This window comes from Malania oleifera, chromosome 4 (genome assembly GCF_029873635.1).
Source record: "Malania oleifera isolate guangnan ecotype guangnan chromosome 4, ASM2987363v1, whole genome shotgun sequence".
NCBI lineage: Eukaryota > Viridiplantae > Streptophyta > Magnoliopsida > Santalales > Ximeniaceae > Malania > Malania oleifera.
In genome coordinates this window covers 105,478,463-105,503,754 of record NC_080420.1, presented here as the reverse complement: position 1 = coordinate 105,503,754, position 25,292 = coordinate 105,478,463, and the positions used below count along the sequence as shown (strand labels likewise).

The window sequence follows — 25,292 nt, the reverse complement described above, 5'->3', positions numbered from 1 at the left end:
AGATGAATGGAGGAAAAACACTTTAATACCTATATACAAAAATAAAGGAGATATTCAAAATTGTAATAACCGTGGAATTAAACTTATGAGTCATACGATGAAACTATGGGAAAGAGTAGTTGAACAAAGATTAAGGTTGGAAACGAAGATCTCAGAAAATCAATTTGGTTTTATGCCTGGGAGATCTACCACAGAAGCTATTTATCTTTTAAGAAGATTAATGGAAAAGTTTAGGGAAAAGAAGAGGGACTTGCATATGATATTTATTGACCTTGAGAAAGCATATGATAGGATACCTAGGGAAGTTCTATGGTGGGTTTTAGAAAAAAAGGGTGTATGTTGTAGGTATACCGATGTCATTAAGGATATGTACGATGGAGTAATGACTAGTGTAAATATGATAGATGGAGAAACTAGAGAATTTCCAATTACCATAGGTGTACATCAAGGATCTGCTTTGAGTCCTTATCTTTTTGCTTTAGTGATGGACCAATTGACTAAGAGTATTCAAAAGGAGGTTCCATGGTGTATGTTGTTTGCAGATGATATTGTATTTATTAACGAAACTAGGGATGGAGTAGAGGCTGAGTTAGAATTATGGAGAGAAGCTTTGGAATCTAGAGGCTTTAAGATAAATAGAAATAAAACTGAATATATGAAATGTAATTTTAGTAATGATAGGAGGAATATTGGAGACAAAGTTAAACTTGATGATGAAGAAATAAATAGCACTTGTAGATTTCGATACCTTGGATCTATTATGCAAGCTGAAGTAGAAATTGAAGATGATATAATGCATAGAGTTAAAGCAGGTTGGGTAAAATGGAGAAGTTCTTCAAGTGTTCTATGTGATCGTAGAATACCCTTAAAATTGAAAGGGAAGTTTTATAGGACAGCTATAAGACCAGCTATGCTATATGGATCAGAATGTTGGGCGACGAAGAAACATAATATCCAAAAAGTAAAAGTTGCCGAGATGAGGATGTTTAGATGGATGAGTGGTATAACATTGAAAGATAAATTAAGGAATGAACATATTCGTGGTAAGTTAGGTGTAGCTCCTATAGAAGATAAGATAAGGGAAGGACGACTCAGATGGTATGGACACTTGCATCGTAGGCCTTATAGTGCACCTGTGAGGAAGAGTGACTTAGTTACTGTGGGGGGCAGTAGAAGGGGTAGGGGTAGACCTAAAATAACTTGGGAGGAAATAGTGAGTAAGGATTTAATATCTTTGAATCTATCAAAAGAAATGGTCCATGATCGCATAAATTGGAGGAAAAGGATTCATATAGCCGACCCCACTTAGTGGGACTAAGGCTTGGTTGTTTTGTTGTTGTTGTTGTAGCTGTTTCCTTAGCAGCATGAAATAATTATAGCAATAATCATTGTTCAGTGTTGGGCTGGATACTTCATTCATCTAAATATTGAAGGTGTTCAGTAAGGCTGTATTTGCTTTAGTTTGATTTGGTTTTGGGGGAAATCGAACACTGAACCAGACTTGTCGGTTTTAAAAACTTAAACTGATATTATGTGGTACCAAAATGCTTTAAAGAAAGAACTGTCTCTGGTTCAATTTTTTTATTAAACCAAAATTTTTGTTGATCTTTTCACTCTTTATTTTACATGGAGGCGAGTATGGAGAAAGCCCTAAATGAAGTTAAAGGCTTTGTCTCATTGACTGCGTTTGTTGTACATTTGTTAAGAATCATCATACTCCCTATAATGGGTGTTGCTTATCTTATGGCCTGATATACATTGTTGGCCCACAACCTAATAGCCTAAGCTTCTAGGTGAAATGGTAACCTGACGTGGTATTAGAGTTGATTACCAGGGGGTTCTGGGTTCTAGTGTTGTTGCCCGTGTTTATTGTTGTGGTGTTTAAAAAATGATTGTATTCCATGTTGGGTGCTATCTATTGTGTTTATCTTCCTTCGTGCAATATGTGCAGGGGAGTCTTAAAGCTTAATATACATTGTTGGCCCACAACCTAATTACTTAAACTTTTAGGTAAAGTGGTAATCTAACATGGTACCAGAGCTGGTTACCAGGAAGTCCTGGGTTCTTAGTCTTGTTTCCTGCGTTTTTTGTATGATGTTTAAAATATTATTGTATGTCCTGAAATAGGTGTTACCTATCATGTGTTGATCTCTCCAAGTGCTGCTGCTGTCCAGCTGTGTGTGATGGGGAGTGTTAAAGCTTGAGCTTAAGCTTTCAGGAGTGATAATCTAACCATAGGTTTAGTATTTTATGAAAAATACCAAAGCCCATTTTGTCATTGATGGATCATTAAACAATGTAAAACTCTTCTTTGGGCTCAAGAGTATAGGCCAGCTTGAGAGGACCTAGGCCCAGTCGGGTGCTGCAAGAAATATAGGGGGAGAGCAATGCCTTTTACAGGAGAAGGGACGGATTCCCTCTTGCTAACTAACCATTGTGAGAGAGAGTTATTTGCTCTATAAATATGTTATTTTAATCTTAACTTAAATAATAGTCTTTTTTTTTTTGGTTTCGCTACTAATGCAAAACTGAAACCGAAAACCATAACTAAAATCGAACCACAAGGAAAATGGTTTGATTTTGGGCCACTTTTCAGTTGTTCAGTAATATTTGTACACCCATAGTGTCCACAGTTAATTCAAAAGGTGCCTAGATCTTTAGTGTCCTTTTGGTATCACAATAAAAAAATATGAAATCAAAATCTAGAACTGAACACTAAAAGCTAGAAGCAAAAAATAAAGATAAAAAAGCAGTAACCATAAAAAGTATTTGTTCAATAAAGATAAATAAATTTGTAATTTTAATGTTAACTAACAGAATCATATTTCTCTTTTTCATTTCAGTTTTCATGCAGAACCAAAACTGAAAACCATATCTTAAAAACCAAATCGAAAGTCAAACAGTTTGGTTTTGGGCTAGTTTTTGATTTTTAAGTGATATTTGTATACCTTAGCATCCATAATTGACTCGAAAGAATGCATAGATCTTTAAGGTCTATTTAATATCGCTATAAAAATTATGAAAATGAAAACCAAAAAACGAAAACTAAAAGCTAGAAAGAAAAATTAAAAATGGAAAGTTAGCAACATGTTTGGTTAATATTTGCAAAAAAATTAAACTAAAGACTTGTTTGTACAAATTCTCATAGTTGATTCAAAATAATGCATGGATTTTAAGGTTTGTTTGGTACCATTATAAAAAACTACGAAAATGAATACCAGAAATGAAAATTAAAAGTTAGAAATGAAAACTTAAAATGGAATACCAGTAATGTGTTTGATTAATATTTATAAAACAAAAAAAAAATAAAATTCAAAACTTGATTGTAAAAATGCTCATTTTTCCTTGAATAAAATGAAAATTAAAAAAGTATGATTAAATAACAAACATAGAAAATAAAATGCAAATTAAAATATTATAATAAGATGAAAATTATTAAAAAGCTTATGTTTTAGTGCTAAAGGACAATCTTATAGTATATGACAAATGAAAAATAGTAAAAATATTTCTAAACTAGTTTTTTTTTTTTTTAGAAAGTTTGTGGATATTTTATTTTTATAGTATTTGAAATTTACATGGTCATTTTATTTTATGTAAAAATTATATTGAAAGTGAATGGCTTTTTTTTTTTTTTTTTTTCCGAGATAGCAAAAGAAAATTTCATTAATAGGAAAGAATTTACTCGAGGGAGAATGAGACATCTCCCACAAAAGAACTGGAACAAACCAGAAAAAACAACTAAAAAACAACAAAAGGGAAAAGATCAACAAGCCAGTTGGTTCCTTCTATCTCTTTGTAACTCCTGGAAACTAATTCTGCACCACAGTGGTGCCAAGTATAAGGTTTTATCTCAAACTAGCACCCAATTTAATTTATTTCCTGAGAATATCAATGCATTATGCTTCAGCCATATCCCCCATAAAAATGCAAATATGCTGCACTTCCATAAAGCTGCTCTATCCTTCCTTCTTCCAAAGCCTGCGAAAGAAATGGCTAACAATTCTCCCACTGAAATACGTACCTGACTCTCCCCTGTAATACCAAAAATATTATTCCAAATCCTCTAAGAAAGTTCAGAGTGCAAAAGTAGGTGAGAAGCTGTCATGTAACAGAGCTCACGTACATCAGGAGAGGGCCTTCAAATGTCTCCTGATTTGCCGCAAGTTCTTAGTATTTATTTTATTGAGCACAACAAACCAAGTGAAAGCCTTAATTTTTGGAGGAGCTTTGGCCTTCCAAAGAATATGTTAAAGAGTGGAAAAGAAGAATTAGAAGAATCAAGAATTCAAAAAAACGATTTGCATGAATACTCTGTCAACTTATCCACATACCAAGAATGAACATTCTTCCTCAAAGAATTTACTCCCAGTCAATAAAGATAACAAAGAAGACAACTCCTATTGAAAATGAATGATTTAATCTACAAAAGTTAATTTTGGAACATAATAGAAAACTAGTAGAAATAATAAATGCGTCCTCATAGTTTGTTTCTTCACTGAAAAAGAAAAATCAGAAAATAGAAACAATACCAAACAACTTAATTTCGTTTATTATTATTTTTGTTTTTAATTTTTGTTATTTTATTTTTACTAGTTTTTTTTTTTTAATGTTTTGTTTTTTTGTTTTTTATTTTTTGTGAGGTGAAGAACCCACATGATAGCCCCAGTTGGTGTTGACGTTCAATTATATATAGAGCCTAGAGGGGTTGGAGACTTTACTGCATTAGCTTCGTGATGGTTGTCAATTTATCATGTTTGATATTCTTCTCTCCTTTATTTTTTTTTGGTTGAGAGGATGCCTTACCCTACTTTTCTTTCTTCTATTCTGAAAACAGTTTGAACTGCTTTGATGCTTTCTCGTATCCAATTTTGTGCATGGAATAGAATTTAAACACATTGGATGCCTTACCCTACTTTTCTTTCTTCTATTCTGAAAACAGTTTGAACTGTTTTGATGCTTTTCCGTATCCAACTCTGCGTATGGAATAGAATTTAAACACATTGGGATCATCACATCAAACTACAACAACAACAACAAAACCAACAAACTAAGCCTTAAGTCCCACTATGTGGGTTTGGCTATGTGAATCATTTTTCGCCAATTTATGTGATCATGGACAATTTTTTTCGACAAATTCAGGGCTATTATATCCTTACTCACGATCTCATTCCAATTTATTTTACGTCCTCCCCTACCCCTTCTATTGCCTCTTATAGTAACTAATTCACTCTTCCTCACTGCCGCATTATGTGCCCTACGTTGCAAGTGTTCAAACTATTTGAGTTGCTCCTCCCTTGTCTTATCTTCTACAATAGCAATGCCTAACTTAGCACAAATATGTTCATTTCTTAATTTATCTTTTGACGTTGTACCACTCATCCATCTTAGCATTCTCATCTTGACAACTTTTATTTTTTGAATATGTTGTTTCATAGTCGCCCAACATATTGATCCATATAGCATAGCTGGTCTTACAGTTGTCGTATAAAAATTTCTTTTTAATTTTAAAGGTATTCTATGATCATAAAGCAGAATCGAAACGCTTCTTCATTTTATCCAACTTACTTTAACTCTGTGTTACGTCTTCAATTTCTACTTCAACTTGCCTAATAAATCCAAGGTATCGAAATCTACTAGTGCTATTGATTTCTTCTCATCAAGTTTAACTGTCTCCAATATTCCTCCTATTATTATTGAAATTACATTTCATATATTCTATCTTATTTCTACTTATCCTAAAATCTCTAGATTCTAATGCCTCTCTCCATAATTCTAACTTAGATTCTACTCCTCCTCTAGTTTCATCGATCAAGACAAAATAAACTGCAAACAATATACATCATGGAATCTCGTTTTGGATATCTACTTATCCTTGTGTATTTGGTGTTCATTTTGTTATCAATAAACTTATTACTTATAACAAAAGAATCATCCTTACTTTGTATACAGTTTACATTACCTAAGTCTTTGCTCTTTCTTTCTCTGGATTTAGCAAGTTTAATTATGTCTCTTTCCCCTTCTTTTGTATATAATTTGACATACATTATGGAATCTCATTTTGGATATCTACTTATCCTTGTGTATTTGGTGTTTATTTTGTTATCAATAAACTTATTACTTATAAAAAAAAAATCATCCTTACTTTGTATACATTTTACATTACCTAAGTCTTTACTCTTTCTTTCTCTAGATTTAACAAGTTTAATTATGTCTCTTTCCCCTTCTTTTGTATCTAATTTGACATACAAATCAAATGATCTATGTTTAGCTTCACTAACGACCTTTTTTGCATCTTTTTTCACCTCTTTATACTTTTCAAAGTTTTCCATGTTTTAACATTTTTGTCATGTTTTATACAAGTTCATTTTGTCTTTACAACTTTTTATACATCTTGATCCCACCACCAACTTTCTTTACCATTCAAGAATCTTCCTCTTGATTCACCTAAAATCACTTCTACTATCTTTTTAATAGAGCTAGCTATCCTACTCGCAAGAGTGCTTATATCTACACCATCCTCTATAGTCTAATCGCCATCTTTGATCATTTTATTTTTAGATTTTATTATATTTTCTCCCTTTGGGTTCCACTACCTAGTTCTATTACATTAATTTATTTTATTCTTTCTCTTCCATTTTTTTGTACATATATCTAACACTAAAACTCTATTTTGTGGTTAAGCTTTCACCTGTGATAACTTTACAATCTTAGCACGATAAACGATCTATCCTCTTAGTTAAGAAAAAATATCTACTAGTGCTGTTGATTTCTTCTCATCAAGTTTAACTGTCTCCAATATTCCTCCTATTATTATTGAAATTACATTTCATATATTTTTATCTTATTTCTACTTATCCTAAAACCTCTAGATTCTAATGCCTCTCTCCATAATTCTAACTTAGATTCTACTCCACCTCTAGTTTCATCAATCAAGACAATATCTTCTGCAAACAACATACATCATGGAATCTCATTTTTGAGACTCTATATTTTGTGGTTAAGCTTTCACTTGTGATAACTTTACAATCCTCGCACGATAAACGATCTACCCTCTTAGTTAAGAAAAAATCTATTTGACTTTTATTTTGTCCATTTTTAAAGGTTAAATGTTCTTCTCTCTTCTTAAAGTAAGTATTTATTGTGATAAAATCATATGAAATGGCGAAGTCTAAGTTCATCTCCCCAGGCTTATTTTTGTCTCTATATCCATATCCTCCATGTATCCTCTCATCCCTTCCAATGTGTCCATTTATATATGCTTTTATGAATATTTTCTTAGTCCTTGATATGCCTTGTATAATACTATCCGTATTTTCTCAAAATTTTCTCGTAAGGTTTCTGCTAAGCCTACTTGAGGAGCATAAGCACTAATGACATTTATTATCTCTTGGCCTAAGATCATCTTGATTTTTATGATTCTATCCTCTACTCTTTTGGCATCTACCACACCATCTTTTAAGTTTTTGGCTACAAAAATTCCTACCCCATTGTTACAATTTTCATTTCCACTGTACCAAAGTTTAAATCCTGATTTTTCAATTTCTTTAGCTTTCTCCCCCACCCATTTAGTTTCTTGAAGGTAGATTAGATTAATTTTTCTTCTAATCATTGTATCTACAATTTCCATGCTTTTACCCGTAATTGCCCTTGTATTCCAAGTTGCTAATCTTATCCAAGTCTCCTGACTAACTTCTTTACCTGCCCACATCTAGAATAATGCGGGAACCCTTGCATATTTGACACCGTACTTGGATGCTGCCATGGCACATCGCTTTGGGGCGATGACCTAGCCCACCCTTCCCCACTTTTTGCTACACTTGGGTGAATAAGTGCAGCGTTGCTTGTAGGGGCAAATAATCTGTAAGGATTCATATCATAATGATTTGATAAGTTTTATGCTGACTATCAGCTACCTATCGCAACCCTCGTCTTTTACCTGGGCTTGGGGCCGGCTGTATGTGAAAATATTAGTGCATTAAGTGCATCACACACGGAGTTGGATCATCACATCAAACTAATTTAAGTAATTTGGAATGGAACTTTATGTGTTTTGGATCTGAGTTGTTTCTTCATGTCAAACTGACATCATTTTAGTGGGACAACATAGGCTAAATTCAAGTGGGGTCTCTCTCTATTTGGGTCCTTGATACTTGATAAGGCACAATTTTGTAATTAACCTCTATTCTCAAAAGTGTGTGTATATATATATTTTCAAATTGAATAGGATTCAGTAAATTCCTGAAACTGGTTGTATTCCTATATTGTAATTCCATGTACCATTCAACTGCTACATATCTCATTAGTAATGAGGTAGAACTCTTCAATGCGTTAGATTGAGAATTTTAAGGGAAGTTGCTAAATTTTGACAGGCTGTAAATGCTGAAGATTTAGCCACTGGAAATTATACAATTGAAGATGTTATCCTTCCTTTGCCTGGGTAAGACTGGACAAACAAAGTTTACCCACTTTTATTTCATTCAGACCATAAAAATATTTACCTGTTCTGTGTTTTTCTTTCTTGTCTGGTGTTTTTGGCAGCTCAAGAGTAATTTATCCAATGAATGATATCACTGAAATTTATCATGATCTGGCAAAAAAGGTGCTTTTTCTTGCTGAAGTTACTCTGGTTATTTTATTGCCGCTTATTTTGTTTCTTTTTGTCGCCATTGATACTTGCGAGTTGTGCATTTGTTCGTGAGTGCCAACTGTCAAGCATATTCTCATATTGATTAACATGAACATTACATCCTTCTGTTTGAAAATAAAAGTCAGCTAGTCCATGTAATTTTTGTTGAGGACTGAAGTTGCCTAATCTGGTGTCGCAGCTGCTTCACACCTTGTGAAGGGCCGGATGGAACTAGGTGTAGTACACTACCTTAACTAGTTATCTAGAAGTAAATCATGGTTTTGTCACATGAATGACATGACAACCATTGAATATAAATAAAGTGGAATCAGTAAACAAGCATAAATATAAAATATCTCCATTAATTGTAAGCAATTTAATTCATCAATCACACCTCCATAGGCAACATGTGTTTAGCAAGGGAGGCAAGTAGGCTTAATGCGTTTAGAATAGCTTGTGAATTTTACAAAGATTGATGAGCATCACCCTCTACTAATGAGTTTTCTTTGTTATTCTTGCTTCGTTACTAGGAAACATCAATGATTGTGGAATTATCCTCATTGTTTTAATTAAGGGCGTTATCCCACTCAAAGAATAACACCTACACTAGTATTTACTTGATTTCCATCTCATGTGCATAAGACAAGTGGTCATAGGTAAGCATAATGCCTTGATCAAGCTTGGATCATGGCCTTTTCCCCCACTTATTTGGTTATCGTTCCCATAGATTTTGGCGTTAAGTACTCTTCAACAATAGTTTCATGTCTTCCACTGACATCCAGCTGATTTCTTCATTTATAAGGCCCTTCCACATCACTAAGAACTCATGCCACTTCTTTTTTCATGATATAAACTCTTTACAAGGATCTCTTCAACAATTCGTTATGAGGTCTTCGGTGGTGCTCTAGTTGACTAATTTCGGGTTGGATTTTCAATGCCGCCGATTAATGGCTTGAGGCAAACATGAAACATAGGATGCACCTTCATCAAAGATGGAGGATCAACCTTGTAAGAAGCCTTCCTAACCCTAGCCAAAATGGGGACTAGTCCTTCAGATTTTGAAATAGTTCGTTATCTCGACCTCGTAGTGGCTTCATTTGCCTTGGATGAAGCTTAACAAGCACCAAGTTACCTGTGTTGAAATGCAATAATCTTCTCCTTTGATATGCGACAGCTTCATTTGTTTTGAATCTTTCTCTAAGAGTTTGGTAATCTTCGCTTTTGTGTCTCTAATGCAATCTCCACGTCTTTTCTCCATTCTTTGGTGAAGATATATGCTCTTGAATTCTTTTCTCTATGTGGATTGCCCACTTTGTTAGGTAATACTGGCTGTTGGCCCATAACAATATAAAAAGACTTCTGAAATTGTGCGTCGAGTAGTTGCACGAATCCTTATGGTTGGTAATGATGAAATGATGCAAGTGCTCTTCTACTTGTCCATTGAATCTCTCCATCTCTCTGTGGGTGGTAGCTTAAAGAGACGTGAGTCTATGAAACAAGAATTTTGAAAAATTCTATCAAAAAGTTTTGACTCTTGTTTCTTTATCATTGGCATGTCTTGGGAACACCCTAATATTTCACAATATTTTTAAAAAACTAGGCTGTCTCCTCTGTTGAGTAGTACTTTGGTGTTGGTATGAATTATGAAAATAACTGTTTATGACCACTAGTGTAGATTGTGTTCCCCGACTCTACAAGTTTTGGATAAAGTCAAATACGACACCGTCACACGATATCATTGATTCTTGAAGAGGATCCCAACTATCCTGCAATCTTATTTGGCTCAACCCTGTCCTGTTAGCAGGTGAGATAGGTTTGGGAATACTCAATTAACTCACCACGCATGTGCCTTTACTTTAACAATGCCAAAGTTTGATGCCATTGTGGATAGCCTGGCCACATGGTGTCACAACTTTCCTGCAATAGCATCACCAACTTGAGGCACAAAGCGCCTTTTAGCTCTGACCATGTGTCAACAACAATTGTCACGGTCCGCCTTTTTCACACCGTTGTGAAGGGCCGTGCGGCGCTAGCTAAAACACTCTTGCTTAACTAGCCAGCCTTTTGTTTACCAACATTCATCTACGGAACACTTTCATTAACATTCAATCAGATAGCAGCGGAAATTATAATCAATTCATGAAAGCCGTGGCAACCAAGCAGTAAATATTGAAGCAAACGTAATTCATTAACAAATCCTCCGTTGACATGTTGTACTTAGCGAGGGAGGCAAGTAGGCTAAGCACGTTGACAATTGCTAGTGAGTTTTACAATGATTGATGAACACTCACCCTCCCCTAAAGAGCTTTCTAGGCCATTCTCACTCTAGCACTAGGAAACATCAAAGTGACCGAGGAGTCATACTGCCTTATTTGGCTTACAATGAAAGAAATACTAGAAAATAACCCTACACTAGTATTTACATGATGGAAACCCATCCCAAACACACGAGATAAGCGGTCATAGGCAAGCATAATGCCCTGAACAAGCTTAGCCCGTGACATTCTCCCCCACTTATGCGGTCGACGTCCTCGTAGACTTTTGGCGATAGGTACACTTCAAATTTGTCCACGAATGACTTCAAATCTTCCGCAGAAATCCAGCTGATTTCTGTATCATCAAGGCATTTTCACTTCACTAGGAACTTCTGCCGCTTCTTCCTTGAGGACTGGAACTTTCTGTCTGCAAGGATCTCTTCAACATCATGTCTGTCAGGTTGCACTGTCTTCAACTCTGCACTATTTGACTGACTTTTGCTCAGGTCGTTGGTGTTGGCGTTGAATGGCTTGAGGCAATTGACATGAAATTGCGGTTTTCTCTCCTGATCTGCCCACTTCTTCATCTGCTTAGAAGCTTTCTCCAGATAGGCTTGGGCAAACTCTGCATTCTTTCTCCCTTCGCTGGTGAAGATGTATGCCCTGGGACTCTTTCGTCTGTACGGCTCGCCCACTGTGTGAGGTAACAGCGGCAGCTGGCCTGTAACAAGCTCAAAAGGGCTCTTGTTGGTTGTTGAGCGCCTTTGGGCGTTGCCACAGAATGGAGCCACATCAAGTAGTTGCACGCCATTCTTCTGGTTGTCATTGACACAATGGTGCAAGTACTCATCTAGTAGCTCTCTGAATCTCTTCATCTGTTCGTCTGTCTGTCGATGATAACTCGAAGAGATGTCAAGGTGTGACCTGAATATCCTGAAAAACTCTGTTAAGAAGTTGTCAGTGAACATTAAATCTTGGTCACAAATAATAACTTGGGGAAAACCCCAAAGTTTCACAATAGTCACAAGGAACAATTGTGTCGTCCCCTCTGCCGAACAGTACTTTGGTGCGGCTATGAAAGTACCATACTTCTTCCGCTCCCCCTTGTCTTGTTGGCAAGTGAGACAAGTTTTGGTATAATTAACCACATCATCCCGCGTGTGCGGCCAATAATACCTCCCCAGTAGTCCTGTCATTGGAGTCATTCTCCGCGAATACCCCTTAACGAACTTCCTGTAGAAACTAGTAAGGCCAAGAAAGGAACGCAACTCCTTCACTGTCGTGGGGATCTTCCGTTCTTGAATCATCCTTACCTTCTCCATACCCCTCCGGATACGACCTTGTTCAACGACTTGACCAAGGAATTTGTTGCTCCGCCGAGCGAAAGAGAAATTCTCCTTCTTCATATTCAGACTGTTTCCCTTCAGCCTGTCGAACACCTTCCGTAGATGCTCTTCATGTTTCCTCTGAAACGACACCGATGCTCCCAACGGTGTTTTGGAAGGGCGAACACATCCCGCTTCCACTTCATCAAGCTGTTTCCCCAACTCTACTATCTCTCTAGGCGCAATCCAACATGGCCTTTTAGCAGGTGGTTTCACTCCTGATAACAACTTGATCTCTTGCTCCACAGTCCGTCGTGAAGGCAAATTGTGAGGCAGCTTATCCGGCAACACCTCCTTATCCTCATCCAACACCGCTTGGATGGGCGTAGGCTCCAGCTCTTGGCCTACTTCTTTGTCTACCACCACCGTGGCTAGACGTGTCTGCTCACCCTTACCCAATCCTTCATTGAGTTGAATGGCTGAAAGGGACTTCCCTTCGTCTCCTTTCGTTGCAACGACTTGCACCATGCATGAGTGATCTCCCATCAGACACAGGGAACCAGCCGAAGGCATCAGCACTGCCCTCGTCCCCATTAGGAACTCCATTCCTAGAATAACTGGATAGTCATCCAATGGCACCGCTGTGAAATTCGCATGACCTTCCCACTGTCCAAGCTTTATAACCACTTGCTTGGCTACTCCCAGAGTAGGCTGGGCTACAGAGTTAACTGCTTTCACGCGTCCTGTATCCTTCTCTAAGGATAAGTTGAGTCTTCCTGCTTCCAACTGCGAAACAAAATTATGAGTAGCTCCTGTATCCACCATAGCGCGAGTACTCTTCCCATTTATCCTCAAGTCCACAAACATTAACCCTTTTGCTCGTGTAACTTTCGGTGTTTTTGCCTGCTTTTCCAATGCGTTCACTAACCGCACTGAACCCACCCTCGGGGCGTCATCCTCTTCCCCATCGTCTTCCACTGCCTGTTCTGCAATAGAAGCCTGTAAGGCATTAAGTGATGCTTTGTGAGGGCACTCAAAAACTCGATGAGGACCTCGACACAAGAAACACTCAATTTTACTCTTCCCCTTTCCATTGGGTGTGTTGAACCCTCGAGACGACGAAGCTTCCTGTAAGGTTGATGAATTAGGGTCGGCTCCCCCACTCTTGGGTTTGCCATTCTTGAAAGACTTTCCACCGTTTCCCTCTTCGCCAAACCGTTTGGACGAAGTGGTCTCATCACCAGCGTAGTCTGTCAAGCGTTCTGCAGCCGCTTGTGCAGTTGACAAGTCTTGAACCCTTTGTCTATGAAGTTCAGTTCTTGCCCACGGTTTCATCCCCTCTAGAAAATAGAACAACTTGTCCTTCTCCGACATATCCCAAATATCCAACATTAAAGCAGAAAATTGTTTCACATATTCACTGATTGACCCCATATGCTTGAGATCTCTCAGTTTTCTCCTTGCATTATACTCAACGTTCTCAGGAAAGAATTGGGCCTTGAGCTCTCTCCTCAAGTCTGCCCAACTATCAATCACACAGCTTCCATTTTCAATTTCTCTGTACTTGGTACGCCACCACAGTTTGGCATCACCAACCAAGTACATGGTCGCAGTATCCACCTTTGCCTGTTCTGAGGCCATCCTCACAACGCGAAAGTACTGCTCCACATCAAACAAGAAGTTCTCTAACTCCTTGGCATCTCGGGCACCCCCATACGTCCTGGGTTCTGGCACCTTGGTTTTGCTAACTCCCGGAGTGTTGGAGTTCCTCATAGCAAGAACCATCACATTTACCTTTGCATCCAGATCTGCCATCCGGGCTTGCAAAGTTTCCACAGTGTGGCGAAAGTCCTCTGACATGTCGCCTATCAAACCTGCTTGATGTTTTTGTGATCCCCTCACTTCATCAACAAGTTCTCTCATCTGGGCCACCTCCGCGGCCATAGTGTTGGTTGACTCTTCAACCTGTGCTTCCAGCACGCTGATCCTCTCAGCATTGTTTGGTGCCATGGTCACTTACCAAAGCTTTCCAAACCCAACAACGAAGGCAATCGAATTCACGTAGCAACTCAACCTTGGGCTCTCACCAAGTGTCACCGACTTGGCTCTGATACCAAATGTCACGGTCCGCCTTTTTCACACCGTTGTGAAGGGCCGTGCGGCGCTAGCTAAAACACTCTTGCTTAACTAGCCAGCCTTTTGTTTACCAACATTCATCTACGGAACACTTTCATTAACATTCAATCAGATAGCAGCGGAAATTATAATCAATTCATGAAAGCCGTGGCAACCAAGCAGTAAATATTGAAGCAAACGTAATTCATTAACAAATCCTCCGTTGACATGTTGTACTTAGCGAGGGAGGCAAGTAGGCTAAGCACGTTGACAATTGCTAGTGAGTTTTACAATGATTGATGAACACTCACCCTCCCCTAAAGAGCTTTCTAGGCCATTCTCACTCTAGCACTAGGAAACATCAAAGTGACCGAGGAGTCATACTGCCTTATTTGGCTTACAATGAAAGAAATACTAGAAAATAACCCTACACTAGTATTTACATGATGGAAACCCATCCCAAACACACGAGATAAGCGGTCATAGGCAAGCATAATGCCCTGAACAAGCTTAGCCCGTGACATTAATCTACGCTCTAACCATAGTTGGCGTGCTTTACCCTTTCCCACCAACTCCAGGCAGTTTTGGGCAATTGGATCTTTGACAAGGCTCTCCTCAATACACTTTCACGTAACCTACTTGTTTGTCAAGTGTGTTGCAAGTTATAAGGCTGCAAAGATCGGCCTTTGTGCTCGATGTTTTGCAACTTGGTTCGTTAGCCCTATATGTGCCTGAAGAAGAAATCAAACTTTTTACAAAAATTCTTGCCAACGAGCTTGCTTGGGGAATTACTTAGTTTGTATGGTTGATGATGAGTTTTCTATTTTCACCACAAACTTTAGACCCAAGCAAGTAATGCCTCCACACTCAAAGACATGAATCACCAATAGCGTCTTTTTTTGTTGATCTATGTACTTTCCCGCAACTTCACTAAGCTTCACTAAGCTTATGGCTCTTGTATGCAATAGGATGTCAATCCTGTCAACCAAAAGCATATTTTGATGCATTTGTATGTACCTTGAAGGGCTACATGATATCTAGAAGTGCAATACTAGTACTAGATCCCACATCATGCTTAGTTGTAAGCTCTTTGACAGTCCTCCATCCAATTCCACATCACTTTTTTTCAACAATTTGTTTAGGGGTGTAATTCTCCGCAAGGTCTCAAATTCAATTTCGACTAAAATTTCTAGCTTGAAAAGTGCAAAAAATTTGATGGAAATTTCGATGTTGATGTTTTAGAAATAATGAAAATTAGTAGTAAAACATGAAATTCTTTCATGAAACTTTTATAACTACTAATGAACATAATAATGCTTGATTTATAAGTAAACTATTATAAATAAAGCACATCGAGGAGAGTTATGTGGTGTATAAGGTGCTAAAATTCTAATATAATACTCATAGTAAGTAACTAAGTATATTCAATTAATGTAAATGATACTCATAAACTAGTTAAATATTGTTTAGTATATTGATACACATTATTTAGAAATAAATGATCAAATAAAAATGTTGTAGCTAATATCTAAGTTTAATCTTTTGTATAATTTGAAGTTTAAAAGCTATAATTTATATCCTTCTTGTAATAATCTTTAGTTTCAATACCAAAAAAAGGATATATCAAGAGAAAAATTTCAATTTTTGTTTTGAATCTTAACTTTGAATTTCAAGGAATTCTATTCTTTTGTTAAATTTTGAAAAATTTCGTTGAAATTTCAAGATTTTCATCAATTTCAGATGATTTTTGGCGATTCAAGGGTAGTAAAAAATTTCAATGGAAATTTTGGCGAGCTCTCAAGTACTCCTCCATGAACTTGTGATTGTAATTGGCGAGTCCAAGAAATGAATGCAGCTCCTTAATGGTCATTTGGAATCTACCACTCTTGAAAGCTCTCACCTTCTCTATATCCATCCTAATTGACCTTGTTTAACCACATGACAAAGAGACCTGATACGCCTCTGGTGAAAGAACGCTTCTATTTTTTCACATAAAGGCTGTTCTCCTTCAATGTGTCTTTCATAGATGTTCCTTATGTTCCTCTAGAGTGGTACTATAAACAATAGTGTCATCTAGACATACTATGAAAAACTTGTTGAGTTAATCAAGAAGCACTTGATTCATAAGTGTGCAAAAGTAGTTGGCCCATTTGTGAACCCAAAGGGCATCACCATGAAGTCATACGCCCTATACCTTATCATGCAAGTAGTTTTTGGTTTCATATCCTTCTATTATACTCGCTTGGTAGTAGTGTACAAGTTTTGTTTTGTGAAGTGGTTGGCATGACTTAGATGATCACACAATTAGGCAATCACTGGATGGGATACTTGTGCATAGTTACTTTGTTAAGCGTGCGTTAGTACACACCAAGGTCATAAACTTCGATTTCAACTAAAATTTTGAAAATCCAAGAGTATGGAAATTTTGATGGAAATTTCAATTTTGTGTCCCTCTTGATTTAGATTTTAAAAAAATGATGGAAAGTGAATTAGTAGTAAAGCATGTAATTCTTTTGTGGAACTTTAAAAATGGTTAATAGACATAATAATTTAAGTTTTAGGACCGCAAATTAAATGCATCTATGTTGTGTATGACGTGCAATAGTTGTAATATAGCATGTGTATTAAACTTATTCATAGGATAATGTGCATTAAATATATTCGGCTAATATAACTGAAACTCATAAATCAATTAAATATAATTTGTTATACAAATAAAGATAATTTAGACATGAATGGTTAACTAAAATGCATGACTCGAAATCGTGGTCGTGGGTAATGTCGCGTAACGGTTGCGGGGGTCACGGGAGACGTGGGTGTTACGTAACAGGAAGCGGGCGTAATGGTCATGAATTTTTTTCATGCATGCACAGCCATGCCAAAATCGAAAAATAAGCATGAAATCCATTAAAACATGATTTTTAATGAATTTTGAAGGCTTTCATTTAACCTACAAATGCTTTTTAATAGGCATTATGATTTTTAATTTAATTTTAGTGTGCTGTTTATAATAAAAAAAACATATTTTTTTTATAGTTTACATTACTTTAATGAGTAAAAAAATGTAGAAATGTAATTAATATGAAAAATCAATTATTTAAAGGCAGAAAGTTACTAAAAATGAGTCAATAGACTCAATACTCAATATACACATTACACATACATGAATTTAAAAAGTGATCGATATAAAATATCAATAAATAGTTGAAAATACATGAATACAATATTACAAATTTATAACATAACACATGTCACCACTAAAAAGAATGATGTGGAGGGTCGTCTTCATAATTTGCATCTGTATCTTGAGATTGGGATTGGAAATTATCCCCCTATCCTTGTGGAAATACATAGCTGAATAAACCCAAGTTTGCGTCATTTTGTTGTTGCTCTTGAAAATGTACTGGTGGTGAAAATCCAACTAATATAGGAGGTGCATAATCTCCTTTTTGACCATATCCTGAATAATGTCCATAAATTGGGGCTGGGGCTGGTTCTGGGTAGTGTGTAGAAGAAGACTCACTAGATCCTAAGATTCCTGATCCACTAGGATAAAAACATGAGTCACGACATGCATAATGTGGATATGCTGGATGAGATCCATATGATTGTAATGATGAACCATCTAAACCAAAGTCGCCAAAACTACGAACCACACCATATGGATCTTCAGTAGAATCATTAGAATCACCACGAGTACTCCTTCGCCTGGGTTGTGAAGATTGGTTCCCTGGAGGAATACCCAAGTCATAATTTTCAGGTATATCATGTAGTCCATAACGATTAGAAGGATATATATTCCTTACAAATGATGTCCCTGTCATATCCATAATCATATCCATAATTTCCATTTATTTTATAGCTTTTGGACTTCTTGACCTTTGTTAGGTTGAACCCATTTCGTTACCCATAATAAAATTTCTTCTTCTATCTGAAAAAGAATGGGCATGTGTTTGACGTGGGAAATGTAAAATTTAATTATTGTTTTGACCTTTGAGAGTTGCCTTAGCATATCAGTGACGTTGCTTTATTGAGACCTACAGACCACAGGTTTGGGTTGCAGAAAGGAAAGTTGTATCTAACCCTCTTTAGAGCCTTCTATGGCAAGAAGGTTAATCTAATGGGCTGCCGTTTTCATTTGTTCTAGAATATGCTTGCTCGGTACTTGGGCTTTGTTGTTTTGCACTGTGGGCCTTTAGTCTCTGTCTAAAGTTAGGGGAGGATGTTTTGTTGGAGTTATGTGTTAGTTAATGGTTTAAAACAAAACAAGGCTGAAAATTTAAGCAATGCTAAAACAGGATTTATAGTATAATTCAGTTGAATCCATATTACAAATGTGAGATACTACTGAAAATTGATGTTCACAAGATACCTGAAGTTCAAAATGATGTTTTCTTGTCTTATATCAATCCGCCATAAGGAGTGGAAATTGAAAAGTGTGTTGCACTAAAATTAGATTGGGATGAATAAAGTGGAGAATTGTTTCCCTGTCCCTGGGTTTCTTCTTTTCTTATCTTTCGGTTCAATGTTGGTTTGGCTGTGTGATATTGAATCTGTGTCCATCATTGGACAACATTTTACACTCAGATACTGAAAAGAAACCACAAAAAAAAACCTGAACAGGTTTGCTTTTAGGATTGAGATTAAATAAAAGTTGGAAGACACCTAGGTAAGAATGCTGTGGACAAAGAGAATTGATGAATCTGCTCATATAATCTTTTATTGTTAGAACTGAGAACATGGGAGAAAAAAGAAGAGAAAATATTTAGTAGTGTCAACTAATTCAAGCAGCTAGATGGATGCATTTTGAGCTTTGTGACTATCTGATTACTACCTGATTTTCTAACTCCATGTTTTGTTTGCATTAATCAGGATACCATCAACTTGACAGAGAGTATGCATCCTATCAAGTAAATTGCTGAAAACTTTCTCCTTGGAGCACTCTTGCCAGTTTTTTCTTCTATTGTCTCAATTGTTAATGGAATTTTAAATGTTGCCATCTTTTTTAGGGAATTCTCAATAACCAATGTGACTGGATGTTATAGGCGGGTCTTCCAGAAACCAATGGAGTTTGAATGGTGCTCAAACATTACTATTTCCATCCATCTCTTTGTTTTCCTCTGTATAAGATAAGATATGGAAGAGATGTGGGGAGGAGTAGGCTTGGAAGGGATATAATTGGAATGTTAAAATAAGGATTTAACAACCTTCCATTTGTCAAAAGATTTTGCCCAATTTTGTGCATATTCGTGGAGAAGGATTCATGTAGCCTACCCTGCCTAGTGGAGCTTAAGGCCTTGTGTTATTTTTGTTATTGTGTTGTTTCTACAAAAGAAACTCTTTATTTATTTATGTATTAATTTTTTTTTATTTATCCATCCTTGTTGCAGGGAACTGCTAACTTACACTGATGGGAACATTCCATTGGCAGAAACAGATATGGACACAATTTCCAAGTCTATGCCACTGAATATAAACCAAAAAGAGGATCCTGTTAATAGAAATGCAGACGAACATTTTTCCTTTGGTTGCATGAAGCAGTCACAGAATTTTAAAAATGATTCAATGATTACAAATTATAATAATGAGGTGCAGAGTGAGAGAGAAGTAAGTCTCTCGCAAGCTGAACTCGTTTGTGCCTCTGCTCAAGTTACTGATGATGATTCTCCGAGAGCACAGACAGCTCTCAAGTTAGGCTTTACTCTCCCCACTTCTTCATACGCAACAATGGCCATAAGGGAATTGTTGAAGACATCCACTTCTGTACGTAATTTACTTTTTCTGCTGTCAATATGCTAGTACAAAAGTAAGTTTATGACATGAGCCAAAACAACAGCAACAACACACTGTTGTTCGACTTGCCATCTGGTATGGCAAGGAGATCAATAAGCATTCTTTTCAATAAGCATTCTTTTGTTGTATAGATTTGAAAGTGAACTAGCTTTGGGGTGACCATGCTTGTCTAAATACAGCAGACCAAATGATATAAACTGTACACTTAATGAGCAGCAACAACAAACAGACACTGTTGTTCGACTTGCCATCTGGTATGGAAAGGTGATCAATAAGCATTCTTTTGTTATACAGATTTGAAAGTGGACTAGCTTTGGGGTGACCATGCTTGTCTGAATACAACAGACCAAATGAGATAAACTGTACACTTAAAGAATTTTGAATTTGGAATTTCACTAAAAACACAATAGAGCCATTTTTTGTGCTTGCCAATCTTTTTCTGATAGGGACCAGGTGGTGAAGAGTGCAGCAGGGGTACTCAGTAAAAAATAATTCTGTTTACATAAATTTGTATGTACATAAATATTTATAGTGAATTGAGTATCCACATTGCAAGCTCAAACTTACAGATCATCGCCAATCCAACTCAACAAAACACTGTTGAATTTGGAAATAGGAACCCTGAAGCTCCCTGATAAGGTGTGGCAGTGGGAGCAATTTGAGGGACTCGCCTCATTTCCTTTCTGTCTGCGGGGTTTTCCATGTTTGCTTTTGTATTAGTACCAAATGCATTTATGGATTCTGTGCTTATGCAGGTTGCATTCCATAAAATGTTAAACAAGTGAACTCATAGGCTTGTTGTCACTTGAGATTGATGGATGTGAGCTTTTCTTGAAGTTGCAACTAATGCTATCAAGAAGCAAATGCACAAGGTTTTGTCTCGGTTTCCAAATGTTGCATACACAGTTTGTTTATACCAAATTGAAACTGAAATATCTTTTTCATTTGTTTATATTTATTGCTCAGTTCACCTCAAATATGAGACCAGTTAGAAATTAAACCCTTGTGAAGTTTTGTTTTAATTTACTCTAAACTTAGAGCTCATCTTGTTTACCCTTCTTGTAAGGAGTACTACAAATACTGGTAGTCTGTTCCAAAGACGCATTTTACTGTGAACAACCCCACCCAATAGGTCAGATGACAATCTTTAAATTTTATGTATACTATATATGGCCAAGGTATTTGTATGTCCTCAACTACTAGAGTTGCCTTCAGATGTGAAGGCCGCAATACAAACATGACCCAAATCCTAAACTTGTCAGCTGCTGGTTATCACTCATCATCCTGCCTTGTTACCATAGTTATTATTTTAGGAGGAAATTTTTGCACCTTGTTTTACAAGTCTAGAATGTACATTTGCATACTCATTAATTTATATATATTGCCTTGAATGTGCAGGTTTTATTTCAGAAAATGTTCAACCACCGTTGATTGTTGTGCTTGGAAAATTATGGAGCACGCTGGCTTTTACGAAAGATGAGCAAACTTGGTTCAATGGTTTTGAAACGGTAGCTCGTGATTTGCAGTTTCTTTAACATTTTAGATCAATTGGAGCATCAAATTCCCTTGTCTTTAATAACACCACCACATCCTTCCATTCTACCAATGTCATGTTATTAATTGCTTGTTTTATTGATCTCTAATTTGTTGATTTTGCACCCATTGGATGGCAAATATTTTACCAAAAGACAGCACAAATGAGTGCCCTAGGTAGCTTTAGGGGCATAAATGGTTTGATTTGGTTGGGTTTATGAAGATAAATTTGAACTAAAACCAGCTTCTGAGGTTGGCAAATTAAATGTTAAAACCTACTCAAACTATCCATATTGCCGAGTTGAACCAAACCAAAAGTTTTTGGATTCAGTTTGCTCAATTTCTGAATGAGCTGACAGTGTTCAACACCCCTTTTAAATGCTGCTGAGGGAACCTGATGTTTCTCACTTGTCATTGCAATCCACTTGCATTTGGAAAATAATAAGAAATATAAACAAAGATTGAAAGCAGCTGTATAGAGGAGGATCAGTTCTTAATCATCAATTTCAATCTATTCAAATTATTACAGTCCTCGATTTCAATCAAAACATTGGTCAACATGAAAAGATTAGAAAGAGTTTGCACTGAAATTTTACTGGTGATGATGCAAATTAGTGATACAAGGTATAAATTATACAGAATTTAATTTCATTAGGTATGTTTTAGTTACAGTGGCTGGATGTTTGCACTCACCAACTCATATGCCAGCTTTTGGAAGAATCTTAGGCTCTGCAGGTATTATACACCAAGTGTTTAACCGCTCTTTATGGTCCAAGGAGGAGAGAGGTTCCTTCATGTTGCACTATTGACAACTAGCTGTAGCACCAATGTGGGTATTCAACAAGCAAAAGTGAATGGTCAGGTCCTTGTGAGCATCGACTGTACCTTTGCATTTTCATGGAAGTAGTTTGTGATATTTGTACGAGTGTCTTTCTTGCATAATTGAGCGCAAGGAAGGGTTTTTTCTTAGTCTCATATTGATTTGGATGTAAATGGAGCAAATTTGGGTCGACTGTCATGCTCATCGATGTGTCCCGAATGGTTATGGCATCCCCACCCACTGTCCCAAATTTCTCTTGGGGCAAAAGTACTTCCCCCATTCTCAAATCTATTGGATTTTTTTTATCCCCATCCCCGTGTGACGCCTCAAATGTTGATTAGATACCCTGAATCCACTCCTAATACAGACTTAGATTTTAGGTTTTTACATTTTAATTAGATTTATTGTTATTTTCCTCTTGAATATGACTTTTGTTTTGGGTTTGGACATTAATGCCATTGCATATCTATGTTTTGTGTGTGTGTGTGTGTGTGAGAGAGAGAGAGAGAGAGAGAGAGAGAGAGAGAGAGAGAGAGAGAGCACGCCCGTGTGTGGCGCATGTGTGTGTATGTTATCAGATTGGGGCAAATCAAATTACCAGTTGGTAGCGTTTTCAAGAATGAAGAGTACAATCCACTTTGGAAATTAATCCCTTTCTATACTAGCTATGCCCAACCAACATTAGGGAAAAAAAAACAAAAAAAAGGGACAAGTGACCTAGAACTTTGGTCAATCTGTTTGTCGTCAATTCAATAGCTCTTCCTAGATATAATTGACTCTATTAACTGACTACTAGGATGAACTATGGTGGTCCTCACCGACTCGCAAGACTATCCATCCCTCTACCCATGGCTGGTGAGCCCTTTTTTTTTTGCCTCAAAGCAAGTCTAGGTTGAGCTAAGGATAAACATTTTTTAGAACCTTTTTGTTCTTAAGAAGGAATCTAGATGCATATGCTAGTTGTACTAAAGTGTAATAGCATTCTACACAAAATCTTGTATTATCAAAGGACTTTGACGAAAGATAAAATTTTCCTTTTAGCAAGAAATAAAATGTAGGGTTTAGCACTAGTTGGAGGTTCACTTCGTTGCCTTTTATTTTTCAACCGTAGAAAAGGTTATGTGACTGTTGACCTATGTAATTAGTAAGAATTTAATAATCCTGAATTTGTCAAAATAAATGACCCATGATTGCATAAATTGGTAGAAAAAAATTTATGTAGTCAACCCCATCTAGTGGGATTTAAAGCTTAGTTTTGTTGTTGTAAGAAAGGCCATGTGAAAATCCTTAGTAAGCCAAGCCCAAATCCCTTCAAGATTGAAAACAACCAATAAAATGGATGCCTTGTTCGTTGTTGATGGTGTTTCTATCGGGTCTCTCCTTACCTTAGCTCTATTATTATGTGGTATCAAATTAGACTAGCTATTTGTTGTTTACTTTTGGGAAAGTTTTCTCCTACCTTCTTAGACGTTTCTCAGTGAGCAAGTGGCCACCAAAGAGCTGGCAAAGAAGAGTAAAAGGTTCTAGTGGTGTTTAGTAAGGCCAACTAGAAAACTTCTCTCTTGAGCTAAAGCCCAAAATTAATAAAGATAATCAAAATAAAGTAGTTGTCTAGAAGAAAATCCCTATAGTAGCTAAACCTATTATAATATGCCAACGACATCCTTTTCGACCAAACCACATTCCTTGGTAGGGTTTAAAGACTAGTACAACAACCACATTGAACGAAAAGGATGCGTAGGCTACTTTAGAACACCATAAAAAAATGTCCTTTCCAGTGATGAATTTATTAATGACCCACAAAAAATCATCACTAATAATGCATTTATAGTGATGAAAAAAGGATTTGTTACTACTATAGTAGTGATGCACTTTCGAGTCATCACTAATATAGGATCAATAATGACAAATAAATATTCGCCACTACTAAATTAGTCACTAAAAGAGCTCTTTTCGAGCTATTTATGATGCTAATATATTAATGAATCTTTCTTAGCTATTAATGATGAAATATATTCGTCATTATTAACTTTTTAGTGACAAATATTGTTTGGGTCCCTACTAATCATTTTAGTGACGGTTTACAAATCATGACTACAAAGCTTTACTTATATCTAAGTAAAATAAACAAAGAATAAAAAAAAGGTAGTGACGTTTTTTAATTCAACACTAAAAGCTTTAATAGTGATAAGTAATACATGACTCACTACTAGAGGTTTTTAGTGATAGTTTTGAAATGATCACTACTTTTTTTTGTTGCCTTTTTTTTATAAACTAAATATAAGCTAATATTAGTAATGATAGTTTTGGACCTATCACTAATATGTTCTTTAGTGATGAAGTTTTGATTGGTCATTGTTAGATGCTTGTAGTGAACATTCTAAAAATGTAATTATTGTTCCTTTTCCAAATAAATAAATATTCATCACTATTAAATTAGTCACTAAAAGGGCCCTTTCCAGGCTAATTATGATGCCAGCATATTAATGAATTTTTTAGCTAATAATGACAAAATATTCGTCATTATTAACTTTTTAGTGACAAATATTGTTTGGGTCCCTACCAATCATTTTAGTGAGGATTCTCAAACTGTGACTACTAAGCTTTGCTTATGTTGGAGTATGTTGCTCATATTGAGTAGAATATATGCTCAGGGAGGGCAAGGTGAAGCAAGAATAAGGAAGTTGAGTTGCAAGAAAACCATCAATAGTTGGGTTGATGATTTGTTCTTAGGAGATAACTGTCGATGGTTTCAATCGAGTTACTTTAGACTCTACATTAAACCGTCGACGGTATTGTTCAATGGTGATTACGGGATTTGAATT

At 36.4% G+C, this 25,292-nt stretch overlaps 1 protein-coding gene across 3 annotated transcripts in view; it reads left to right on the top strand.

The window, feature by feature from the left end:
• LOC131154278 (multisubstrate pseudouridine synthase 7) overlaps window positions 1–21,776 on the top strand; it is a 61,259-nt gene extending 39,483 nt beyond the window's left edge. The window contains exons 15-20 of one of the 3 annotated variants that reach the window (XM_058106949.1): window positions 8,370–8,437; window positions 8,539–8,599; window positions 19,194–19,231; window positions 19,331–19,399; window positions 19,712–20,084; window positions 21,513–21,776. In XM_058106949.1, coding sequence (XP_057962932.1) covers window positions 8,370–8,437; window positions 8,539–8,599; window positions 19,194–19,231; window positions 19,331–19,399; window positions 19,712–20,084; window positions 21,513–21,545 — 642 coding nt within the window. In that variant the 3' untranslated portion in view covers window positions 21,546–21,776. Of the gene's footprint in view, window positions 1–8,369; window positions 8,438–8,538; window positions 8,600–19,193; window positions 19,232–19,330; window positions 19,400–19,711; window positions 20,417–20,869; window positions 20,992–21,512 lie in introns of those variants that run through there. The other 2 variants (XM_058106950.1, XM_058106948.1) reach the window with 2 other exon arrangements.
• Window positions 21,777–25,292: the final 3,516 nt, after the last annotated feature.